This window comes from Mauremys mutica, chromosome 6, assembly GCF_020497125.1.
Source record: "Mauremys mutica isolate MM-2020 ecotype Southern chromosome 6, ASM2049712v1, whole genome shotgun sequence".
In the NCBI taxonomy this organism is placed as follows: domain Eukaryota; kingdom Metazoa; phylum Chordata; order Testudines; family Geoemydidae; genus Mauremys; species Mauremys mutica.
In genome coordinates this window covers 24,848,136-24,870,339 of record NC_059077.1, presented here as the reverse complement: position 1 = coordinate 24,870,339, position 22,204 = coordinate 24,848,136, and the positions used below count along the sequence as shown (strand labels likewise).

The following is a 22,204-nucleotide window of genomic DNA, read 5'->3' as shown; positions in this document are numbered from 1 at the left end:
CTAGATATATTTTGTCATGAGATCTGCATGTTATAAAACCCATTGCTTAAAAAGTTAATAACCATGCACTTGAATAGAACTCACTAAACTAAAAGACGAGGAGCATTCTGCCGTTAAGTATGATTCTTACCTATCAGAGAATCCACAAAGATTCTTTAAATGCTGTTTTAGCATCAAAAGCAACAATATGCCTTGGGAGACATTTGCAAATTCAATTAAAGGAGCTGAATTGTCTGGCAAACATTTCATCACAGCATTTATATCATTTTCTTCACCAGAATCTGAATCAGAGTCTACACGTTTACGTAACTTCCGAGGCTTGATAACTTCTTCTTCACTTTCACTTTCACTCTCACTCTCACTGTTACTGTCACTTTCACTCTCCTCATCAGATGAAGGTTTCCTCTCCTTTCTTTTGTCCTTTACCATAGACTGAAAGACAGAGAAGATGACAAATATTTAAGAATTATGATAGCATTAAAAAAGATCCTTCCATAATCACAATTCTCTTAAGTGTGTGAATTGCCTTTTTAAAAAATGTTTTTAATTCACAGATTATTTGAAATCCACAGATTAAAATTTAAAGTAGGCACACTTAACTGTAGTTCAATGACTAAAACATGTTCAAAGTATAAGTTTCTTGTTCTGAAACAAAAATTTCATATATCTCCAAAACTTGAGTGCTCTTCACAACATTGAGATTGGATGTTGGGAAACTATGCCATCCTTGCTGCTGGCAGTGGTGCTGTCTTCATAGCTGGGTGCCCAGCCAGCAGCTCTCTGGCCACCCAGCTCTGAAGGCAGTGCCGCTGCCAGAAGCAGTACAGAAGTAAAGGTGGCAATACCATACCTTTGAAGAGAGACCACCTTTTACAACTGACCACTTCTTCTAACTCCCATGAGTGGTCACCCTTTGCAGGTTTTGCTGTTGCCCATTTTTATGACTAATAGATATATGAACAAGTGTCTTAAAATATCATTTGGTTTGCCTTTCTAGATAGAGTTCAAATATTCAAACAGTTTTATTCTTAAAATCTGACAGAGGTCCTCATATGCTTTCAGGGGCCATGACATACATGCCAAGCTTCTCTTCAAGGAAATATTTATGTTGATAATGTGGATAAGGTAAAGGAAATTCTATCACCACATTTGCTATTATATAGCCATAATATGTTTCAGGAAATACAGAATGTATAAATGCATACAAAGTATTATAATTAGTTCAAGCCTACTTGAATGAGACAGGCAGAACGAAATTGAGAGACTTACAACTGGTAATATTTTTAAAATCAATAAATCAAAAAACATTTTAGAAATGGCACTTACTTACCTATATTTATAAGCAGGATTGACTGCTCTATTTAATCTCAGGAAAAGAAAAATTAGCTATCAAAATATTGTTAACAAAACACTAAAAGGGATCTTTACAAAATTTTGGTTAATGGGAATTATCAAGTTTGGCCCATCCAAAATTGGAACTCTATTTTTTTCTTAAGTAAGTAAAGATCATGCATCTCTGTTTTAATAACTATGACAATACTCCTAATTCTAAAAGAAAAAATAAAAAGTGACAGCAGCCCAGCAGTTTATAAGCAGTGTAACAAAACAACATTTATGTGCATGTTAAGGAGACAGGAAAATTTTCATGTGTGTAACTGGGCTTCTCTGAAGGTATCATTTGACTCAATTCCTTCTCTTGGTCTTGTGCTTCTGGTATGACAAAGCTAGGGATTTCCCTATATCTGAATGTTTTTTGATCTTCTGAAGCTAAAGTAAGTGCACATCATACACAGATGAAAAGGCCAGTGCCAAAATGCCACTTAAATATTCATTTCTGTTTCTTGATGAGCAGGAAAGAAATCATTTCCCTGTAAGTATAATTTGTGACTGAAATAAATATCTGTATGGTAGAATACTCAAGAAGTCAGTCATTAAAAAAGACAGTTATCTTTTCCATAACTGGCATTCTTCAAGATGTGTTGCTCATGTCCATTCCATATTAGGTGTGTGTGCTCACCACATGCACCGGTGCAAGACGTTTTTCCCTAAGCAGAATCCATAGGGGACTGGCTTTCATGCCCTCTGGAGTGGTGCCCGCATGGCACGGTATAAGGGGTGCCACCGGCTCCCCCCACCCTCAGTTCCTACTTGCTGGAAAATCTAACAGTGGGGAAGGAGGGTGTGTTATGGAATGGACCTGAGCAACACATCTCTAAGAACACCAGTTATAGAAAAGATAACTGTCCGTTCTTCTTCGAGTGCTTACTCATGTCCATTCTGTATTAGGTGAGTCTAAAGCAGTACTCCTGGAGGTGGGTAGGAGTTCATGGATGTGTAGATTGCAACACAGCTCTGCCAAACCCAGTGTGATCTCTGGCCTGCTGAGTGATGGCAAAATGAGTGGTAAATGTGTCAACAGAGGACTATGTTGCAGATCTACAGATGTCCTGGATAGAGATGTGCTCCAGGAAGGCCACCGAAGACGCCTGAGCTCTCGTTGAGTGGGCTCTGACAAGCAGCAGCAGCAGAACCCCAGCCAGGTCGTGACAGGTCCTTATGCATGAGGTGATCCAATTGGAAATCCTCTGCGAGGACACAGGGTGACCCTTCATCCTATCAGCTGTAGCGATCAAGAGTTGTCTCGATTTTCAGAAAAACTTGGTACGTTCTAAGTAGAAAGCCAAGGCCCTCCCGACGTCCAGGGCGTGAAGACGCCTCTCCTCACTGGTCTTGTTCAGTTTAGGAGTGGTTAATGAGGAATGAAGGAGAAAAGGAGGAAGATGTCCTTCCAGGAGGAAGATGTCCTGGTTCATATGGAAAGTGGAGACCACTTTTGGCAGGAAGGCTGGGCAGGGCCACAACTGAACCTTATCTTTATAGAAGACTGTACGGAGGTTCTGAGGTCAAGGCTTTAATTTCAGAGATGCCAGGAATGTGACCTTCCAAGATAGGTGGAAAAGGGAGCAGGAACCCAGTGGCTCAAAGAGTGGGCCGGTCAGCCTAGAGAGAACCAAGATAAGCTCCCACTGCGCCACAGGAGTCCGTACCTGTGGGAAGAATCTCTTGAGACCTCTCAAGAATCTGACCGTCACATCATGGGAAAACACTGTCTGTCCATGGTCGGCGGGTGAAAAGCGGAGATGGCTGCTAGATGCACTCTAACAGAAGAGTGTGCCTGGCCCTGGTTCCTCAAATGGAGCAGGTAGTCCAGGACAGCCTGTATGGAAGAATGCGAAGGAGAGATGCCATGCTTGGACACCCAGCAGAAAAACCTCATCCACTTGGCCAGATATGTCAGTCTGGTTGAGGGCTTCCTACTTTCCAGGAGGACCTGTTGGGACTCCTTCTGAACAGGTCCATTCCCCTGGGTTCAGCCATGCAGCGAGGTGGAGGGACTCAAGGTTGGGGTGTAGGAGCCGTTCGTGGTCCCGTGGCAGCAGGTCTGAGCGGTTGGGCAGGGGCCAGGGAGGGGCTGCTGATAAGCTCACGAGTGTGCCGAACCAATGTTGGCGAGGCCATGCTGGGACAATCATGACAACCTGCACTTTGTCTCTCTTGATCTTTGCCAGGACCCTGCCGATGAGTGGAATCAGAGGGAACATGAACATCAGGCTCTCTGACCATGACAGGAGGAAGGCATTGGAGAGGAAGCCCTTGCTCAGACCTTGCCAAGAACAAAACCAGTGGCATTTCCTGTTCTGTCTGGTAGCGAACAGGTCAACTTGGGGAGTTCCCCACCTTTGGAAGATCATGGAGGGATCACTCGTGGTGAGAGGAGAAGTCCCTGCTGAGCTGGTCCGCCAGAGCATAATTGACACCAGGAAGGTGACAAGCTTCCACGTGGCTTTCGTGGCTGATGCAGAAGTTCCCGTAGATGGAGTGCCTCTTGACAGAGAGCTGATGAGCGCACTCCCCCCATGCCTGTTGATGTAGAACATCGAGGTTGTGTTGTCCGTCAGGACTTGTACCACCTTGCCCGACAGATGGGGCAGGAAGACTGCCAGCCAGACTGCTCGGAGCTCCTTGACATTTATGTGCAACTTCGCCTCCCCCATCCTTACACTACAGTCAAAAGAGGCTATAGATCCACCTATAAAATGGCCATGAATCCATATTTAAGTACCTACGCAGTCTGAGTGTGTGCTCATAAGCACCTCTGAAAATATGGTTACTTATTTAATTGCTTATTTACTGATTTTGTTGTACAGTTACAGGCACCCACAATTGCAAACTCACTAATGAAGTCTTGAATGGACACCTCAAGAGATCTGAGGTACTCTGTTACAACCAGAGTTTGGGGTAATGTTTCCAATTCTTGGAGATACCCCAACACATCGACCAAATTTAGAAGAAAGAAAAGGGGCATAAGACAACATATTTGAGCAGTGTCAACACTCCAGCAGAAAAGCCTTTAACCTACACTGGCATGTTGCACAAGGAGATTAGATGCAGTGAAAGCCAGGTACGACATTTGTACATCTTCTACTTAGGAAACATCAAGGAGCCATCTAGACACATCTGAACTGTGGCAGTGCAGAAAACCCACTCTCAGTCTGGATCCTGATTACTTCAAAGGATGAAATGGTATCAAATCAAAATAGACTTAAAGAAACAACAGTGCACCACCAAGTAAGGCCAGAGCACTGGAGACCCTACAGAGAGCAGGACAGACAAAAAGTGCAAATGATATAGACTCACATTCTAAACAAAGCTGCAGGACTAAGAGGAGAGCAGGCATTGGATGCACCTGTCCTGGCTCCAGTGGGGAGCTCCTTTACTGAATGTAGTCAGAACAGAATGAAAATTGTATGCTTTAAAGGGCCCCAAAGCCTTGGGGATTTGTACACGAGACACACCTGCGGTGCATCAAAGGGTGAAAAAAGGGATGCTCCTGCCTATTTCACTCTAGGCCAAGACTCCAGAGCAGGAATCTAGTCAATATGGTATCTTTGGAGAACAAGAAAAGAAACAGTAAGTTAACAGATTTTAGTTTTAGATACTACAAGCAATTAATTGTTCATATTTTTAAAACTAGGAAAATTATCTTAACAGGAACCTTTTAAGAATTATTCAGTATATGTTAAGACCAATTAACATGAGTTTTGTACCTATTTCTCAAAAAATTGGACAAGCAAAATAACGAAACAGGCAAATCTAACATTAATGTGAGTTTTGACATTTTAGATTCACATTTACTTTATTTCTTGTTCACTACAGGAGGACCCTTTATAAAGAGTTAAATTTTTGCTGCAGTATTAAATATTACTATGTATAGAAAAGCTATTTTAGGTCAGTTAGAGATTGCTAAATTATGTTTTCTCTGATGACTGTATGATTGGACTCATGATAACTAAGACACCTAGTTATATATGCAAAAGGATGCAATTATTCTTACCTATTAGTAATATTAAATATTAGTAATAAAATAAGAATTCTAAAACATTTCTGAAATAGTTTGTTATAATGTGTGATATATAAGGAATACATGATAGTTTGGTATGGTATAAGGGTTTCCATTGTCACTTATTCGAGTTGCCCTGCATAAGTTGCTCATGAGTTTGGCACTCATTAGTAAAGCAGCAATCTCAAACTCATTCATACAAACCTTTAGACAACACTACATATGCATTATATCCTAGATATAAAATATTTTATTTTGTAAATATTTAATCGAAAATGTTTTACTGGCAAATTGTTCTTTAAAAAGCAACAGTTTGAAAACTGTAGTTTTGTAATACTACAGTGGAGACTGACTAGTGGGCAGAATACAGGCGAGGAAATCAAAGGAGAATTCAATTTTTATATCACTTACACATTTGTTCTGCATATACATAAGTAAAGATCACTCAGTTTTGTTTTTAATTCAGTGAATTAAGCTCTTATCTTTCAAAATCACTACTATGATTTAAAATACTTCCCCTCTCACAGAGGCCTAGATCGATGATGCTTAGTATGACTGAAAGAGTCAACTACTATTGCAGCTTAAAAAATTATTAGTGAAACTATTTGATATTAAGAGGCACAAAATGTACACACTATGAAGAAGAAAAGTGCAAGTGAAGAGCCGTATGGTCAAAGTAAATGAATATATTTGAGCTGTATGACAGACACTTTGCCAACAGGCAGATCCGTTCAAAACATTTTCGGAGTAGCAAGGGCAACATACCAATAAAGTTAGACTGCTTATGGCTCATAAGAACATAAGAACATAAGAAAGGCCGTACCGGGTCAGACCAAAGGTCCATCTAGCCCAGTATCTGTCTACCGACAGTGGCCAATGCCAGGTGCCCCTGAGGGAGTGCTCAGATATTCATGAAGGATTAAAAGGACCTAGACCTAAGTAACCTGGATTCTGGGATTCCCCCCTCCATGAAAAACATTGCATCTGACAATGTCAGTTTTATTTTCTTCCATCTCTAATATTTTCCACTGACTTTCAAAATTAATGAAAAATCCTGAAAGTTTCTGAACACAGATCTGTCACACTTTGCCAGAACTGAGTGCGATTTATGCTATTGATTGCAAAGTAATGTTATTTATTGTCCATGTGTGCAACATTGGAATGACTGAGAAGTGCTCATTATGCTGTCAACATAACTTCATTGCAACAAGTTATTAATATATCATAAATGCACTTACCTCCTTAAATGACTGTAACAGGTTACTACCAGAAACTGACAGTGTAATGTCTATATGATGCATTATAAACAGTGGCTCTTCCTGTGTTTGATAAGGAAAACACGCTAGATTGTCTGCTATATACAAGAGCATATTCACCTCTGTTTTCTGCAAGTTTAAAAAAAAAATATTTTATATAAATATATATATAATACATGCATACAAAAAACATTATATTCTAGTTTTTGCACTGCTCTCAAAGGGTCTTGGGGCAAAAACTCAACATGTATTTCATCCAAAGTAACTTTTCTGCCTTGAAAACATTCTGCACATGCTACGTTTTCTTCACACATGAACTTGCATTATTCCTGCTCTATCCAAACTGGGCTTAAGTAGACATAAAATGGTTCAAGAAGATGTTATTTAAGTGGAAATACATTTAGTTTTGCAGCCAAATAAAAAAGACTATGGAAATAAAGTTAGCCAGGCAAAAATTCACCAAGTTACAGTGTATTTTATTCTAATTTCTTTTTAAATGAGGTATATTTATGTAATGCTTACTGCTGTGTCATCAAAGAGGTTGAGTAAAGAAATTAGAAAGGCTCGTCTGTGTTGACGGTTCCCTCTGATCATGGAGTATAGATGTGAACACAAAGCGCTGGAGGATTCATCATGCCTAAAGCCCCTTACAGGATTCTTTGAGCATGTGTTGATTGCCTGTTGTACCTGGTAAGACATCTTCATACCAGCCACTGCTTTCATCTAAAATTATAAAATATTTTTGTTTAAATTGTGGCTTTCAAAACAGTCACACAAAAAGAAAAATAATTTTGTCAAATTGAAAAATTTTCATTTGAAATTAAGGTCTTCATCTTATTTTCATTAGCCTCAAATTAAAAAAACAATTTTCAAAACCCTACCACTTCCTGCACATTTACTCTTTCCCCATGGATTTGTAGTAACCCTGATATTTATTGTAAAATTTAAGCTTTATTTTTTATTTAAAAAGCCTCTAGCCATTCTGGGTGTGCAGTTAAATTTCCAAACAAACTGATGCAGCGTTGTTTTCTTGAGTTTGCAAATAGACCAAAATAGCTGTAAGAAAGGTAAAAGCAGTCCCATTCATGTCAAGGGGGTGTTGAAACTGAAGTGTAATGACGGTTTTATGTTAATAATGTTGTTTCTCTATTAACTGCCCTAATAGAAGCATCCAGCTAAAATGATGATACAGAACAGGCAAATTTTTCATACATGTGAAATGATTTTCCACAGGAATAATGTTGAAAGTTTTCCCTGAGCGTTCTACTGAATTTGAATTTTTGAACTTGCATGTGTCTGAACCCTCTCGCCTCACTCTGTGCGCACAGGATGACAAACACAAAATCCCAAGTATCTGCATGTGCCTCAGTCTCTCAGCTGATTTTAGTTAAGCCCGGGATTTGTTCCAGTTTCAGTATCAACTGGATGCCTGATCAGCCAATGTATCCACCACTCCCTGTGCTTTGGCCTGTGCTTCTATCCCCTGTGCTTCCATCATCCTCACCTACATGGAGAGTAACTCGGGTCTCAGTTGACTACATTCGGGACCCCACCTGCCAGCCTCTCTATTAAATTAAGTATGCGCTTGGGTACAATAAGTGCAGAACTCCAAATTCTAGTGTTGGATGAACTGGAGTGCTCTGGTATTTGGAAAGTCCCATAATCTAGTGCACACACACAGAGCTCACTGGGGGCGAGGCAGTTGGGCACTCAGTTCCACATCAAGGAGGGGGTTTTGGGGATGTCTGTAGGGAAAAATAAAGCAATGCAAAGGCCAGGGATGGAAGTTCATCTGGAAGGCCAGGTAGAGTGAATGGTAATATCTCAACAGTAAGTGCCCTCACCTAGCCTCCTCTTCTTTCTAGGACAAGATACCTAACTACAAACACCTTCCTATGCTCCCTCTACCCGAACTCTGCTTCCAAAACCCTGGTGTGCCCCATGGAGAACAAGTACATGTAACATATAACATTTTCCCAGTATATAAATATTACATTGCTACTGCTATGTTTTTTTAGAAGACGTTCTCTTCTCTTTTCTGTTGAAGATTAGGAGAGTTGTTCCTTGTGATCAAACAGATGATCACAGTTACTTGGCCAGTGATACTCAATGAGCAAGATACAACTAACAATTATAAGTAAGGGAGTTTTAAGGTTGAATGAAACACTTAATATTTTCTCTTAAGAACTAGGAATGCTTCCCATTTTTGATATTCTAAATCTTAAAAACTCTCAGACAAAACTGCTCCTTCAAACTCTATTGTTTCAGACGAAGAGGTCAAAACTCAATTCCCCAACACAGGTAGAATTAATAAACAGATAAATATAACCATATTCTCCAGTTCCTGCAGTTTGGACTTGAACATTTCTAGACTCTTGAGAGAGCAGAGAATCAGCATTTTGTTTAAGTTATGTAATGTCAGAGTTACATACATGAATGAATCCAGCATATTTTTTGTCTATTTCCACCAGTTGCTGGTCAGCTTTGTTCCGCATAGAGGGCTCTGGATCTGTGCCCATAGCAATTAAATATGGCACACACTAGAAAAGAAATAGATGAAAATATACAAAGCCATTATACACCAAAAATGTATGTGGCTATGTGTACTGCTGCATGCATATATTTATCTCACATTATTATTTATGTTAAATTGTTAATAGTTGAACAACTAGAATATGACACCTTATGCGACTTACAGCTTGATGGCTTCTTTTAGGCAAGAGCACAAGTTATAAAGAGGGGAGATGATCCAAGGACACAAGTATATTAAAAAATGAAAATTTATGCCAGAACACAGATGGTATTCCCAGTATCTCTCTTCCACTGGGCAACACTGTAGGACCCCATACTAGAAAAATGAGGTGTTTTTAGCAATTTCTTGATCTATTTTAAACACCACTTAGCACCTATATAGACAAAGACAGCAGTGTTTCAAAACATGTTAACAGTTCATGGTCAATCCTTGGTCCAGGAGACTCTAGGGTTGAACACAACTCGCTATCATGTTTTGAAATATCAACGTCTGTCTACACCAGGTGCTAACAACAGAGTTAAAAGTGGTGTTTAAAAATTTAGAAAACACATTTGTTGAGCACACATTCAATTTCTGAGTGTGGATAGGGTCTAGTAATTTGCCTCATGGCAAGCCTGAAACTTGGAAGCTATTAATATATTTAAAATATATTGGTCTCAAATAAATTTGTTACAGAATTTGGTCTCGGAATTAGCCAGTTGAGACTTGAGATAGCTCCTCAATATTTACTCAGAGTTCTTCCAAAACAGAAAGGAGGATAAGAAAGAATCTGTGGGAGATTATGGATACAAGTAAGTAAATTAGTCTTTCCTTGTTAGCTACACCTGTATAGATTTTCACTGTAATAGATAAAAAACACTATCTAGTTAAGATTCACAGGTGAAGAAAATTACTTGAAAATAAACTACAGATAGCTCTAACATTGGCTCTGGAACTTCAATCCAATGTAGTGTTTTGTGGGAAAGGTGCTGGCAAAAGAATCTAATGAGTAGAATCTAAAGAAGACAGACCATGGATGTAAATATGCCTGAACACTAACTGGGGTCTGATACCATAAAACAGAAACCAGTGCACTTAGGGTGACCAGATCACAGGGATGAAATATCGGGACACCGGGGGGGGGGGGGGGGTGGAGGGGCGGAGCAAAAAAAATGGCGGCAGAGCAAAAAAAAAAAAAAAAAACAGTTTTGCAGGGGCCGGGGGCATTAGCAGGACCCAGCCGCGCCGCCGGATCGCACACAGCGCCCCAGCCGCGCGCACTGCATTCCCCGCGGAGCCTCCCACCCCGGGCACATGAGATTCGTCCCACCGCAGGCGGGGAGCCCCGTGCCTCTCCCGCTCAGCTGCACTCCAGCAGCTCCTTCCCGGCAGGGCAAGATGCTGGAGCGCAGCCGAGCGGGAGAGGCGCAGGATTCCCCAGCAGCGTCGGGGAAGTTTATCGGTTCGGGGGACCCTGGCCGGCTCCTCGCGCCAGCCGCCCCGCCTGGGACAGATCTCGCCCCCGCAGCCCCTCTCCACCACATGTCTCCGGCGGGCAGCCCACACCCCCGGGCCACGCCGCTCACCCGGGCCCTGCCTGCTCCGCGCTGCCCCTGGACCCACCATGCTGCCCCGTGGACTGCAGGGCTGGAGCAGCCTCCGCGCTGCACTGCAGCGCTCCCGGCCCCAGCCAGCCATGGCCCGTGTGCCCAGGCTGCTGCACAGGGGCGTCTCCTCCCCAGGTTCGGCTTGGGATCCAATGGGGCAGTGAGGGGGCGGGGCTGGGGGCAGGGATTTGGTGAGGGATCCAATGGGGGAAGGAAGGGGCGGAGTCGGGCCGGGGGGCAAGAGCCCCTCCGGGCTCCGCCTGTGCACGGGAGCGGAGGGCAAAATTGTTTGTTTGTCCAGTGTCCCAATCGAACATTGGTCGGGACGCGGGACAAACAAGCAAATATCGGGACAGTCCCGATAAAATCGGGACGTCTGGTCACCCTAAGTGCACTCCATCATGCATTTAATAAGTGCTGCTTAAAAACGATTAAACTCAAATTTAATTGCTAAGCCAACAAAGGGTTAGTCTTTGGAACCCTGTTGGCCTTTTAATACAGAAGAATTCTAGACATCTGTTGTATGTAAAACAGCCTCTCCAAACAAAATATCCCCAAAAGAAGCAACTACTGTAACAGATTTGGGGGGCCAGGGGGATGACACACACACATACTGGACGTTTATCTAGCAGCCATGAGAAATTCTGAGAGTCTCTTGTGTAAAAGAAAAAAGAAATACAGCACATTAACATTACATACCTGAACTGGATGGATAAGACCCTGGTTTAATGTCAGTGCAATGACATTTAGAGCAAAATGGCGTACGCTGGACTGTGCATGAAAGAAAGCCTCAAGAACCTGTTTGAGATAAAGTTGCATGATGGAGCTGCTCATCCCTGAGGAAATATCACCCATTTCTTTCAGATCCTCCTGTTTTGCTACTTTCTTCCCTGTAGAAAGGAACAAAAGCAATTGTTTGTGTCAAGATCTTCGGGCAACCACTAACTTATTCTACTCTACATACTATTCCTCATATTCTTTATGACATATTTAAGCTTCAGAGTGGTACCATAACATAGCCCTGAAGATTTCTTGTTTTAGAATGCTTGAAAATTAACAATTTCAGAGAAGAATTTGATAATAGAAAAAGCAAAGCACTCATTATTTTAACTACAAGAATTTAAGTAATGCACATTTTGGATTCTTTCCCAGCAACTTAAAACTTGAAGTTAAGAACAGAATTCTGTACTCTATACTTCTCAGTGTGACTGTGTATAAAAGATGTTCCTGAAATCTTTACCTAAGGTAATGTATGTATACATGAATAATTAGACCCCAAAACCCCTTATGAATCAATTAAATTATAAGATTGTTTTCATGTAACAAAAGTTACATTTTGAATGCTTCCTTAATACAGCACTCATCACTCACACTCTCTATCTGCCTGCTGCATACGCGTATCCTCCTCCTGTAGATAGGTTTGGAGATTTTTTAACACCTGGATTTTTAAGTTTACTGAGCTGTTTTTATCAGAGAGAATGCTGTTGTACAGAGTCTTCACCTCCTGCTCAAACATTAGACTTGGGTGTTGAATAAATGCAAAACCTGAAAGAAAAAAAATAAGAAAGATCCCACTTGGTTGCCTTGCAATTACTGTGCTTAAATTTTTCAAGGTGAACTAGTAAAATCTTCCATCATACATATGTGAAATAAAAGTCAAAGAATCACTCAAAAACTGGAAACACAACAGAAGAATGTTGGAGAATCAGGATTTCTTGATTCTATTCCAGGCTCTGAAGGGGAGTGTGATCTAGTGCTTACACAGTCAAATACACAGCACATTAATTCTCAAAGATAGCATGGCTAAATTAATTTTATTCTCAGCTCTGCTAGAAGTGACCTCATGCAATCAATCTCTCATTTATCCCATTTATAAAATGGGAAAATTATACATGTCCCTCCTATAATAGAAGTCTACGGTCTTGCTCAATCATATGTCAGTGGGAACACTGAGACTCACACATATACAGACTCTAAAACCCTTTCTTAAAAACTATTATGAAGGAAAAGAACTATTTGTTTTCCTTCCCCCTGCCCAAAACGTAGAGAACTGGTCTCTTTTAATCAGTTGTGGGGTTTTTTGTGTCTTCTCCCCCTGTTACCCTTCACCGCCCTCCCCAATTATAATCCAGACATCATCTGAGATAACATAAGTGGGTTTGGCATACTGCTGATTTATAGCCTCACATAGCACCACAAGTGACAGGGATGCAGCTTTCCTTTGAGAAGACTGGGAAATCTGCCATATATTGGACCATTACTTTGTTTATTTGTCCTAACTCTTGTTTGTCTGTGCTTTGCAGGAGTGGCAGATATTGAATATCCCTTTACTTCTTTCTGGTCACAGGTGGTAAAGATCTTTAATGAGTAAAAACAACAAAGTGCAAAACAAAAAAGAAAATAAAAGAAAAGGAAAAAGAAGAAGAAGAAAAGTATATGGAAAAACCCAGCATGAAACAGTGGAGGGGGCTGATTGGCTGAAGCCAAGGGAATCAAGGTTCTATAAAGCTGGTCTCTTGCACCTCAAAAAGTTAGTGCAGGAAAAGACTTATTCAAGAAAGAGCTCAGTTCATCCAATGGGTGGGAAAAAAAGGAAAGCGAAAGGGGTAAGGATGGTCTTTAGTAGGGATAATTATTATCTGCATGAACGTGCACTGAAGTTTTGTTACCTGATCTTTTCTAAGTTAATCTGATTACTTTTTAAAAGGGATTTTAAATTTAAAGAAGTATTTTTGATATACAACTTTCTTTCCTCCACTTACTGATTTAAATGGGTCTACAACCCACAATTCCCTCGGAAAATTCTTCTCATCTTCCCTAATAAATTTTCCTTACCACTTAATAAATCCAAATGTTTCAGATGGGAGAGAGGGAAAATTTGCTATCTCACAATTTTCTTTTAAGAATTAGCTCACCTTTGGTCTGCCTCCGCCTGATAATAAATTATTTGGGTGTCTTTAAGATTAACACAGCTCTATATAAAGTAGTACTCCTAAGAGGTTATGTTTGGTCTGCTAGTAAGGATTTAAGATTTCCATACTTCTATGGAAGTACACATCTGGAGCAGAAAGAGTGTGGCCAAGCCTCAGACCCTTGTAGGCAAGTCAAAACTTGCAAGAAGTGGCAAACTTCTCGCTGGCCATTATCCAGAAAGGAACTGTCAGGGCCTATGTATGTTAATGCCCATTGACATCTAAGGGGACAATCTTCAGCTGTTGTAAACTGTCATAACGCCATTGACTTCAGCTGAGGATTGACCCATGGTTGCATCACCTAAGACTTTCCCAGATGTTTTTGGCTTGCTAATAATCCTTTGAACTTCATGCCTTTGGGGTGTGAAACTCAAGTAGCAGCAGATTATAAACTACTTTCATTTTGAAAAATGATGGTACCATTAGTTTAGAAATCTGATACTTTTGAAGATTGTAAAGAATTATATATATATACACACACACACACACACATAACAGGAAGGCATATACTGTCAAAATGTATTTTTCACACGCAAGAGAAAAGAGACCCTTTTTGACCAATTTGCTACAGACTATGTTCAAATATCTTCAGACATGCAGGGAAGTATATTTAAGATCTCTATGAACAAAAAAATTAAAATAAAAAAAAGCAACCAAAATTTGCAGATAATATTAATTAGGTACATATCCCTTAAAAAAAGATGCCAAAGCTTTTTAAATGAACCAACTTCTTGTAAAAAAAACCCCATACTAAACATACTATCCCCTGAGATGCATAATTACTGATTCAATTAAAAACAAAAAACCTTGGTAATTCTTACCTAAACCAATAATGGCTTTTGTTTGTACCTCTTCATCTGAATGTTTTGTAAAATACATCAGCAGTTCAAGTACTTTATCCTTAATGTTAACCTGGCCAAATCAAAACAAAAAATATTGGTGACTTAAAAAGCAATAGCTAATTTTTAGATTCTACTTAAAACAATCTTAAAAACCTAATTGCAAAGTGAAACATACATCACTGACACCAGAGCTTTCTCAAAATAAAATAAATTGTTGCAAATTACAAGTACAGTCTAGTTTCACTGTGAAGACTTTACTTCATTGTTTCAAATTACACTGGTCTACAATTTTTGAGAAGTCGTCTGCTTCAGAGATAAAATGTGCTATTTATTATGTATTTTGATGTGCTGAATTCAAATATGACAAAACAACTGATTGGCTACTGTTTCTAAGTTATGTACGTTTTTACATTTTATGTCTATGTATATTGTGTAGATAGTAGAGTTTTAATCATAAATTGTAAACCTAGGTCTTTTCGTGTGTTTATGGTTGCTTTACATGATAATATTTCACCTGTCCTGTTTATGTAACACTTTAAAAAAATCAGCAAAAGGGTTATATAAATAAAATTTATTATGAAACAAAAGGCAAAAAACTATTATGTACATAGTTTAGTCCTATTCAGTGTCTACTCGGCGCTTCTTGGCTTGTCTCTTGTATTCATTAAATGGAGCATCTCTTGTCACTGTCCAGCAATAGTCTGCAAGCATTGATGGGCTCCATTTGCCCTGATAGCGTTTCTCCATTGTTGCAATGTCCTGGTGAAATCGCTCGCCGTGCTCGTCGTTCACTGCTCCGCAGTTCGGTGGAAAAAAATCTAGATGAGAGTGCAAAAAATGTATCTTTAGTGACATGTTGCAACCAAGGCTTTTGTATGCCTTGAGGAGGTTTTCCACCAACAACCTGTAGTTGTCTGCCTTGTTGTTTCCGAGAAAATTTATTGCCACTAACTGGAAGGCTTTCCATGCCGTCTTTTCCTTGCCACGCAGTGCATGGTCAAATGCATCATCTCGAAGAAGTTCACGAATCTGAGGACCAACAAAGACACCTTCCTTTATCTTAGCTTCACTTAACCTTGGAAATTTTCCACGGAGGTACTTGAAAGCTGCTGTGTTTTGTCAATGGCCTTGACAAAGTTCTTCATCAGAGCCAGCTTGATGTGTAAGGGTGGTAACAAAATCTTCCTTGATTCAACAAGTGGTGGATGCTGAACACTTTTCCTCCCAGGCTCCAATGACTGTCGGAGTGGCCAATCTTTCTTGATGTAGTGGGAATCTCTTGCACGACTATCCCATTCGCAGAGAAAACACCAGTACTTTGTGTATCCAGTCTGCAGACCAAGCAAGAGAGCAACAACCTTCAAATCGCCACAAAGCTGCCACTGATGTTGGTCATAGTTTATGCACCTCAAAAGTTGTTTCATGTTGTCATAGGTTTCCTTCATATGGACTGCATGACCAACTGGAATTGATGGCAAAACATTGCCATTATGCAGTAAAACAGCTTTAAGACTCGTCTTCGATGAATCAATGAACAGTCTCCACTCATCTGGATCGTGAACGATGTTGAGGGCTGCCATCACACCATCGATGTTGTTGCAGGCTACAAGATCACCTTCCATGAAGAAGAATGGGACAAGATCCTTTTGATGGTCACGGAACATGGAAACCCTAAGATCACCTGCCAGGAGATTCCACTGCTGTAGTCTGGAGCCCAACAGCTCTGCCTTACTCTTGGGTAGTTCCAAATCCCTGACAAGGTCATTCAGTTCACCTTGTGTTATGAGGTGTGGTTCAGAGGAGGAGGATGGGAGAAAATGTGGGTCCTGTGACATTGATGGTTCAGGGCCAGAAGTTTCATCCTCTTCCTCGTCTGACTCAAGTGAGAATGATTCTGGTGCATCAGGAACCGGCAGTCCTTCTCCATGGGGTACTGGGCGTATAGCTGATGGAATGTTTGGATAATGCACAGTCCACTTTTTCTTCTTTGACACACATTTCCCAACTGGAGGCACCATGCAGAAGTAACAATTGCTGGTATGATCTGTTGGCTCTCTCCAAATCATTGGCACTGCAAAAGGCATAGATTTCCTTTTCCTGTTCAACCACTGGCGAAGATTTGTTGCACAAGTGTTGCAGCATATGTGTGGGGCCCACCTCTTGTCCTGATCTCCAATTTTGCAGCCAAAATAAAGGTGATAGGCTTTCTTAACCATAGTGGTTATACTGCGCTTTTGTGATGCAAAAGTCACTTCACCACAAACATAGCACAAGTACGAGGCATCTCTGCTCACTTTGGCTAAACAGAAATGTGTCCCTTTGCAAAATCAAACACTGACAAATAAGAGCGCACGACACTGTATGATTTCTAGAGCTGATATAGTGCAATTTGTTCAGCAGAGTGATGTAAGCTTCGTTATGATTGCATCATCCATGACTTCTAGAAATTACATGATGCAATTCATATCATGTATGACGCAATACCAGCTTCAGATTGCATCATTCATTGTTTTGCCTAAAAAGCAAGTACTGTCCAAACCCAGTCATAGATTTATTCATAGATCCAGTCAAAGATGTATTTTAGTCATTTCTGGTTTAAATTGAGATCCCTTCCCTTTATAACTCACTTATCCTCCGCTATTCCCAAGTCAAGGGTCATATATACTGACCCAATAGCATAACTTGAAAACTAGAGCCAATCAACAATTTTAAGCATCATTTTCGTTCTCAGTGACCCAGAATTAGTAAAGTTTGACTACATTTATTTCAGAAGCATTTTGGCTGTAGAGCAGTGTTACCAAACCTATTCTGTTCTATTTACAAGTTACATTTTTTAACTTTACCGTTTTAAACACAAGACACTGAGAAGGTAAACACGGTGTATTTTACCTTACTGTTGCCTTTAAAATCTTCCTGATCAAAATCAAAATGGCGACACAGTGCTCCAACAGTGAAAAGAGATCTAAGGAGTGCTGGTTTATTGGCTGTAAGTATAGTACTGTTTGGGTCTTCTTGGTGTTGACTTTTTAATTTTGAAAGTGCACCTAAAATAAGAGAAAAGATTTAATCGCAGCAAATACTGCACTCCTAAAATGACAAGCATAACCAAAACTTTTATAAAATTGTTTAATAATATATGCTCTGATATTTAACTTACCATAGTATCTATTAAAACATGCCCATACAAATTTATAATTTTGAGTAACCTTGTTTACAACAGCCCCAAGACAGCTCACACAGTGCTGCACTACCTGAAAATAAGACAGAAAATATTTATAACCATTTATTTAGAAGTCAAGATAGAGATTTTTTCAAAGCAATCTAGAGATATAAAAACATATTATTCATTTAAAACTAATGGAAAATAAAGGTCTAAATCTTCAAGACTATTTTGAAAATCTCAGACGAAGTACATAACAACTAAAGTGTAATAATAAATACACAAACTCTGGTAGATCAAGAAAGTTCACAGGGATAGCCAGTTTTTCATAACTGCCGTTCAAACATTAATAGGGAAGAAATGTTCATGTGTTCATTTTAAATAACTTCTACATATTCCATATCAAACTGAACCAAAAACATTAAATTAATATAAAAAGTAGAAATTAAATCTTACCGTCATGCCATATTTGATTATAAGTTTCATGAGATCTTCCTCAATAGTGGCAAGGAAGGTCTCACTTGGATGCTCCATCAATGGCACCACCAGCTCTAAGATTTTTGCAACATTGCAGATCACCATGAAATCATTTTGGGTCTGTAAGAATAACATTTACAATGATTAAACATTTTCACCATTTTCCCTATATAAGGGCTAAGTATTTCTAATTTTATTTCAGGTCTGAGAATAACTTAATAAATTTCAGTTTTTCAGTAAAAGTATACACAGATATTCAAAGATCTAACTTTTCTCTGAAGTATGTTTTAGGTATGCTGTAGCACTTCCCGGTAGAAAAAGTTTGGCTAAGGGTTTAAAGATGATAATTTAAATTTGTTACCATGTTCAAAAGTATTGCTATGCTATGATAATCAAATGTAAACTGTTATCTCCAATTACTAATCCAATACTTTTTCCATTAGGAAATAAGTGAGTCCAGGTGAAATAATTGTTCTGGTAAAGATAAAAGTTATTGATGTGAAAGCTAAGTTTTATTTTATAGTTAAAATAGTCTTAATATTGTCTTTGGTAATTATTTTGCAATTAATTATTACAAAACATTTCATGATATATCTTAAGCATAACAGGAATACTGCTGCTTAATTTTAATTCTACACATAGGAAGAAATACAGAGTAACTAGGTTTTCTGAATTTAAATATTTGATAACATATCATGAAAAAGGTACATACCTATATACCTTAATACATAGGTATATACAGTTTAATAAAATGTAACATTTTGATAACTGACATGGATTTAATATAGTTGCAATTGATAATATTCACCCCCAGACACAGGGTCCATGTAAATCCCTCTGTATCACTTAAGTTCTCTAGAGTGGCTGCATGGGGTGGAGAGGAAGGGCTCTGGACCCTCTTTATGTTGCAAAGAGGTTCTCCCTTCCAGCCACTTATAGGATGGTATGGGAAGAGTAAAGATCTAGGGGGACTTGAGGGGAAATATCAAAGGAGAAAGAGAAAGAACAAGTGGGAGGGTTTGGTTTTAAGGGAGAAGAGTAGGTGAAATAAAAAAATGTTATTTAAAGCTACTCAGCAAAGTATTAAACAGCTTCTTATTGTTTTCTCTGTTTAAAAAGTTCCATAGGTTTTCAAAAAATAGTCAGCAGAAACTTTAGTTAGTAGGGACTTTAAAAGAACAAACAAAGAAGCTTGCATTATATACAATGAAGGAGGAGGAACCTGAACAGGGACTCCAGGAGAAGGTAACATGGTCAGCATGATAGGCTAGGAATGCAACCTAATTTATTTCAGCACTGAAAAGAGAAGAAGTTTGGGGTTGAGTGTACCAAGATACTCAAAAATGATACATCAGAACTGATGCTGCTTCATCTTGAAGCTTGGGAGTATTCCACACAGGCCGAGTAGGACTTTGGATTTTGACTATTCCTTTGAAGCCCTAGAATGAATCTTTGAACTCTTCTGGCTTGTCTTCCCTAGAGCAGTGGTTCTCAACCAGGTGTACGTGTACCCCTGGGGGTATGCAGAGGTCTTCCAGAGGGTACATCAACTCATCTAGATATTTGCCTCACTTTACAACAGTCTATATAAAAAGCACCGGAGAAGTCAATACAAACTAAAATTTCATATAGACAATTACTTGTTTTATACTGCTCTATATACTACACACTGAAAAGTAAGTACAATATTTATATTCCAATTGATTTATTTTATAATTATATGATAAAAATGAGAAAGTAAGCAATTTTTCATTAATAGTGTGCTGTGATACTTTTTTATTTTTATGCCTGATTTTGTAAGCAAGTAGTTTTTAAGTGAGCTGAAACTTGTGGGTACGCAAGACAAATCAGATTCCTGAAAGGGGTACATTCAGTAGTCTGGAAAGGTTGAGAGCCAATGTCCTAGAGAATGACCCATTGCTGATACCAGGTACTAGCAACAGGTGAAGATGAACTGGGGCTGAATGTGATTTAACTACAAGCATAGGACATTTCAGAAACCATGATTTAAAAAACCTGATCTGATGAAACATTACTAGTTAGTGGGCCTAAAGTAATTCACATGCCATAGCTGAGGAATCTAGAGAAGAAATTCTCAAAGCAAGTATTGATTGCCAGTTTACTTCATATGCACTAAAGTCTTTTGTTAACCCTTTGACACGAGAAGTTACAATTTCCCAATGTGCATCCCATTAATCACAATGGGATATGCTATAATTACCAGCTAAATGATTTTAGGATTCACCTCAAGCTGCATAACTGAAGCTTGTGTAGTCCACTGAGTAGATGTTGCAGCATTTAAATCCCCTCCACCCCACTCAGGACAGCTTGATATACTATTCAATCAGAAGAAACTACATCTCATCGTACAACACCAAAAGTACTTTGTAGATACTGCTAGATGACAGGCTTACTATCATGATGTCCTCCATCCACAGGCAGGTGAATGGGGAAGAGACCTTAACTGACGATTAAGATGACGACAGGATTTCTCAGATCAAAAGACCAGAAGTGAAATTCTGATGTCAGTGACAGAACTACCATTTACTCCAAAAGGGGCCAGGAATTCACCCTAGTAGTTTACACAAAACCTTATACAAACAGCAACATTAACAATGGGTTCCTTGCCAACTTGCTACCATAAGCAGCAATGTAAATGTAAAGTAAAGAAAGGGAATGGAGTTTACATATGAAAAACTCACAAAATTGGGATTTTTAGTTTTGAGGAAAAAAAATGACTGAGGTGAGATGATTGAAACTAGCTAACAGTTACTAGAATATTAAGCTTGATTATGTATTTGTGGTAATTGGAAACATCAAAAGCAGGATAAAAATTGAAATTAACAGGATAGATACATAAAATTGAACGGCTATCCAATATAGAGCAAATGGTGAATAAGTGGGTTGAACTTTACAGGGGAACAGTTGCGTTAAATATTAATATATTTATGCAAAATTGGATGACTATTTGAAATGTCATACCATAATGGCACATGGGTAATTTTCTGCTGAGGAGTATACAAAACCAGGAAGTAAATATTATTAAAATAAAGGTTAAATACATTTAAAATACAACACTTCTACTTATTTTCTTTTTTAGACCTTAATAAGTATGTTTTTAATTTTTAAAAAACCTTTGCAGTTCATCCTTTGAGAAATAAGAAACCTTGAAGGCAGACATTCCTCTGCGTCCAATACTTTTGAAAAAACCCAACCCACTCCTATTAGAGCTCTATGGATTACAAAAGGTTCTCTCATATCTTCAGGACTGAAAACAGCTATGTAATGGAAATATTATTGCTGTTTTTTACACTCCCACCCTCAATTTCATCATGCATTTAAGATAACCCTTGAGTTCCATAATTATTTAGATGAAAGAAGACTTTAGTTTCCTATACTTACACTACATTTAGTGGTAAGGTATGGCTGCATGGTCATGGCATGTTTGACCATTAGCTGGGGCCTGATTTTGCTGAATAAGAACAAAGTGGTTATGCAAGCTACCAAGCGACCAGAATTCACACCCTTGTTGTCAGAGTCTGCAAAAATTAGAAAATATATTAAGTATATTCAATTCAAGGACAGTTCTGTCAATAACAAAACCGGATAGTAAATAAACACAGCATATAAAAATCACTTTCACTGATAATGTATCTTTGAAAAAATGGCATATAAATTCCTCATTAGATAAGAAAACTTGGATTAGCAGACAAAAATGTAAGCACATTATCAAGAAAATATGCAAAATAATAAATAAAGCTCCTTTGAAGTTTTCATTAATTTTTAAACCACTTATTTTTCCAGGCCACAGGCTCAGCCAATGATTCTGTAATGAATGTAAAACAGAATAATGCAAACAAAACTTGGACTCATAACAAAAACTTTACTACTATGAAATAATTTGTTTTGTTTTTAGGTCATTGAGAAGTTTCCACAAAATGTAGCTTGGTTAATGAGATTAGCTAGTGAACATGAGT

General features: G+C 38.9%; 1 protein-coding gene across 5 annotated transcripts in view; it reads right to left on the bottom strand.

Moving 5' to 3' along the window:
* Nucleotides 1-22,204, bottom strand: part of NIPBL (NIPBL cohesin loading factor) — a 281,825-nt gene that overhangs the window by 3,068 nt on the left and 256,553 nt on the right. For all 5 annotated transcript variants that reach the window (XM_045020599.1, XM_045020600.1, XM_045020601.1 and 2 more), the window contains 11 exons: nucleotides 21,630-21,766; nucleotides 18,207-18,347; nucleotides 17,748-17,841; nucleotides 17,480-17,634; nucleotides 14,570-14,660; nucleotides 12,148-12,321; nucleotides 11,476-11,666; nucleotides 9,090-9,197; nucleotides 7,180-7,380; nucleotides 6,640-6,786; nucleotides 131-432 (listed from right to left, as the gene is read on the bottom strand). In XM_045020599.1, coding sequence (XP_044876534.1) covers nucleotides 131-432; nucleotides 6,640-6,786; nucleotides 7,180-7,380; nucleotides 9,090-9,197; nucleotides 11,476-11,666; nucleotides 12,148-12,321; nucleotides 14,570-14,660; nucleotides 17,480-17,634; nucleotides 17,748-17,841; nucleotides 18,207-18,347; nucleotides 21,630-21,766 — 1,741 coding nt within the window. The remainder of the gene's footprint in view (nucleotides 1-130; nucleotides 433-6,639; nucleotides 6,787-7,179; nucleotides 7,381-9,089; nucleotides 9,198-11,475; nucleotides 11,667-12,147; nucleotides 12,322-14,569; nucleotides 14,661-17,479; nucleotides 17,635-17,747; nucleotides 17,842-18,206; nucleotides 18,348-21,629; nucleotides 21,767-22,204) is intronic.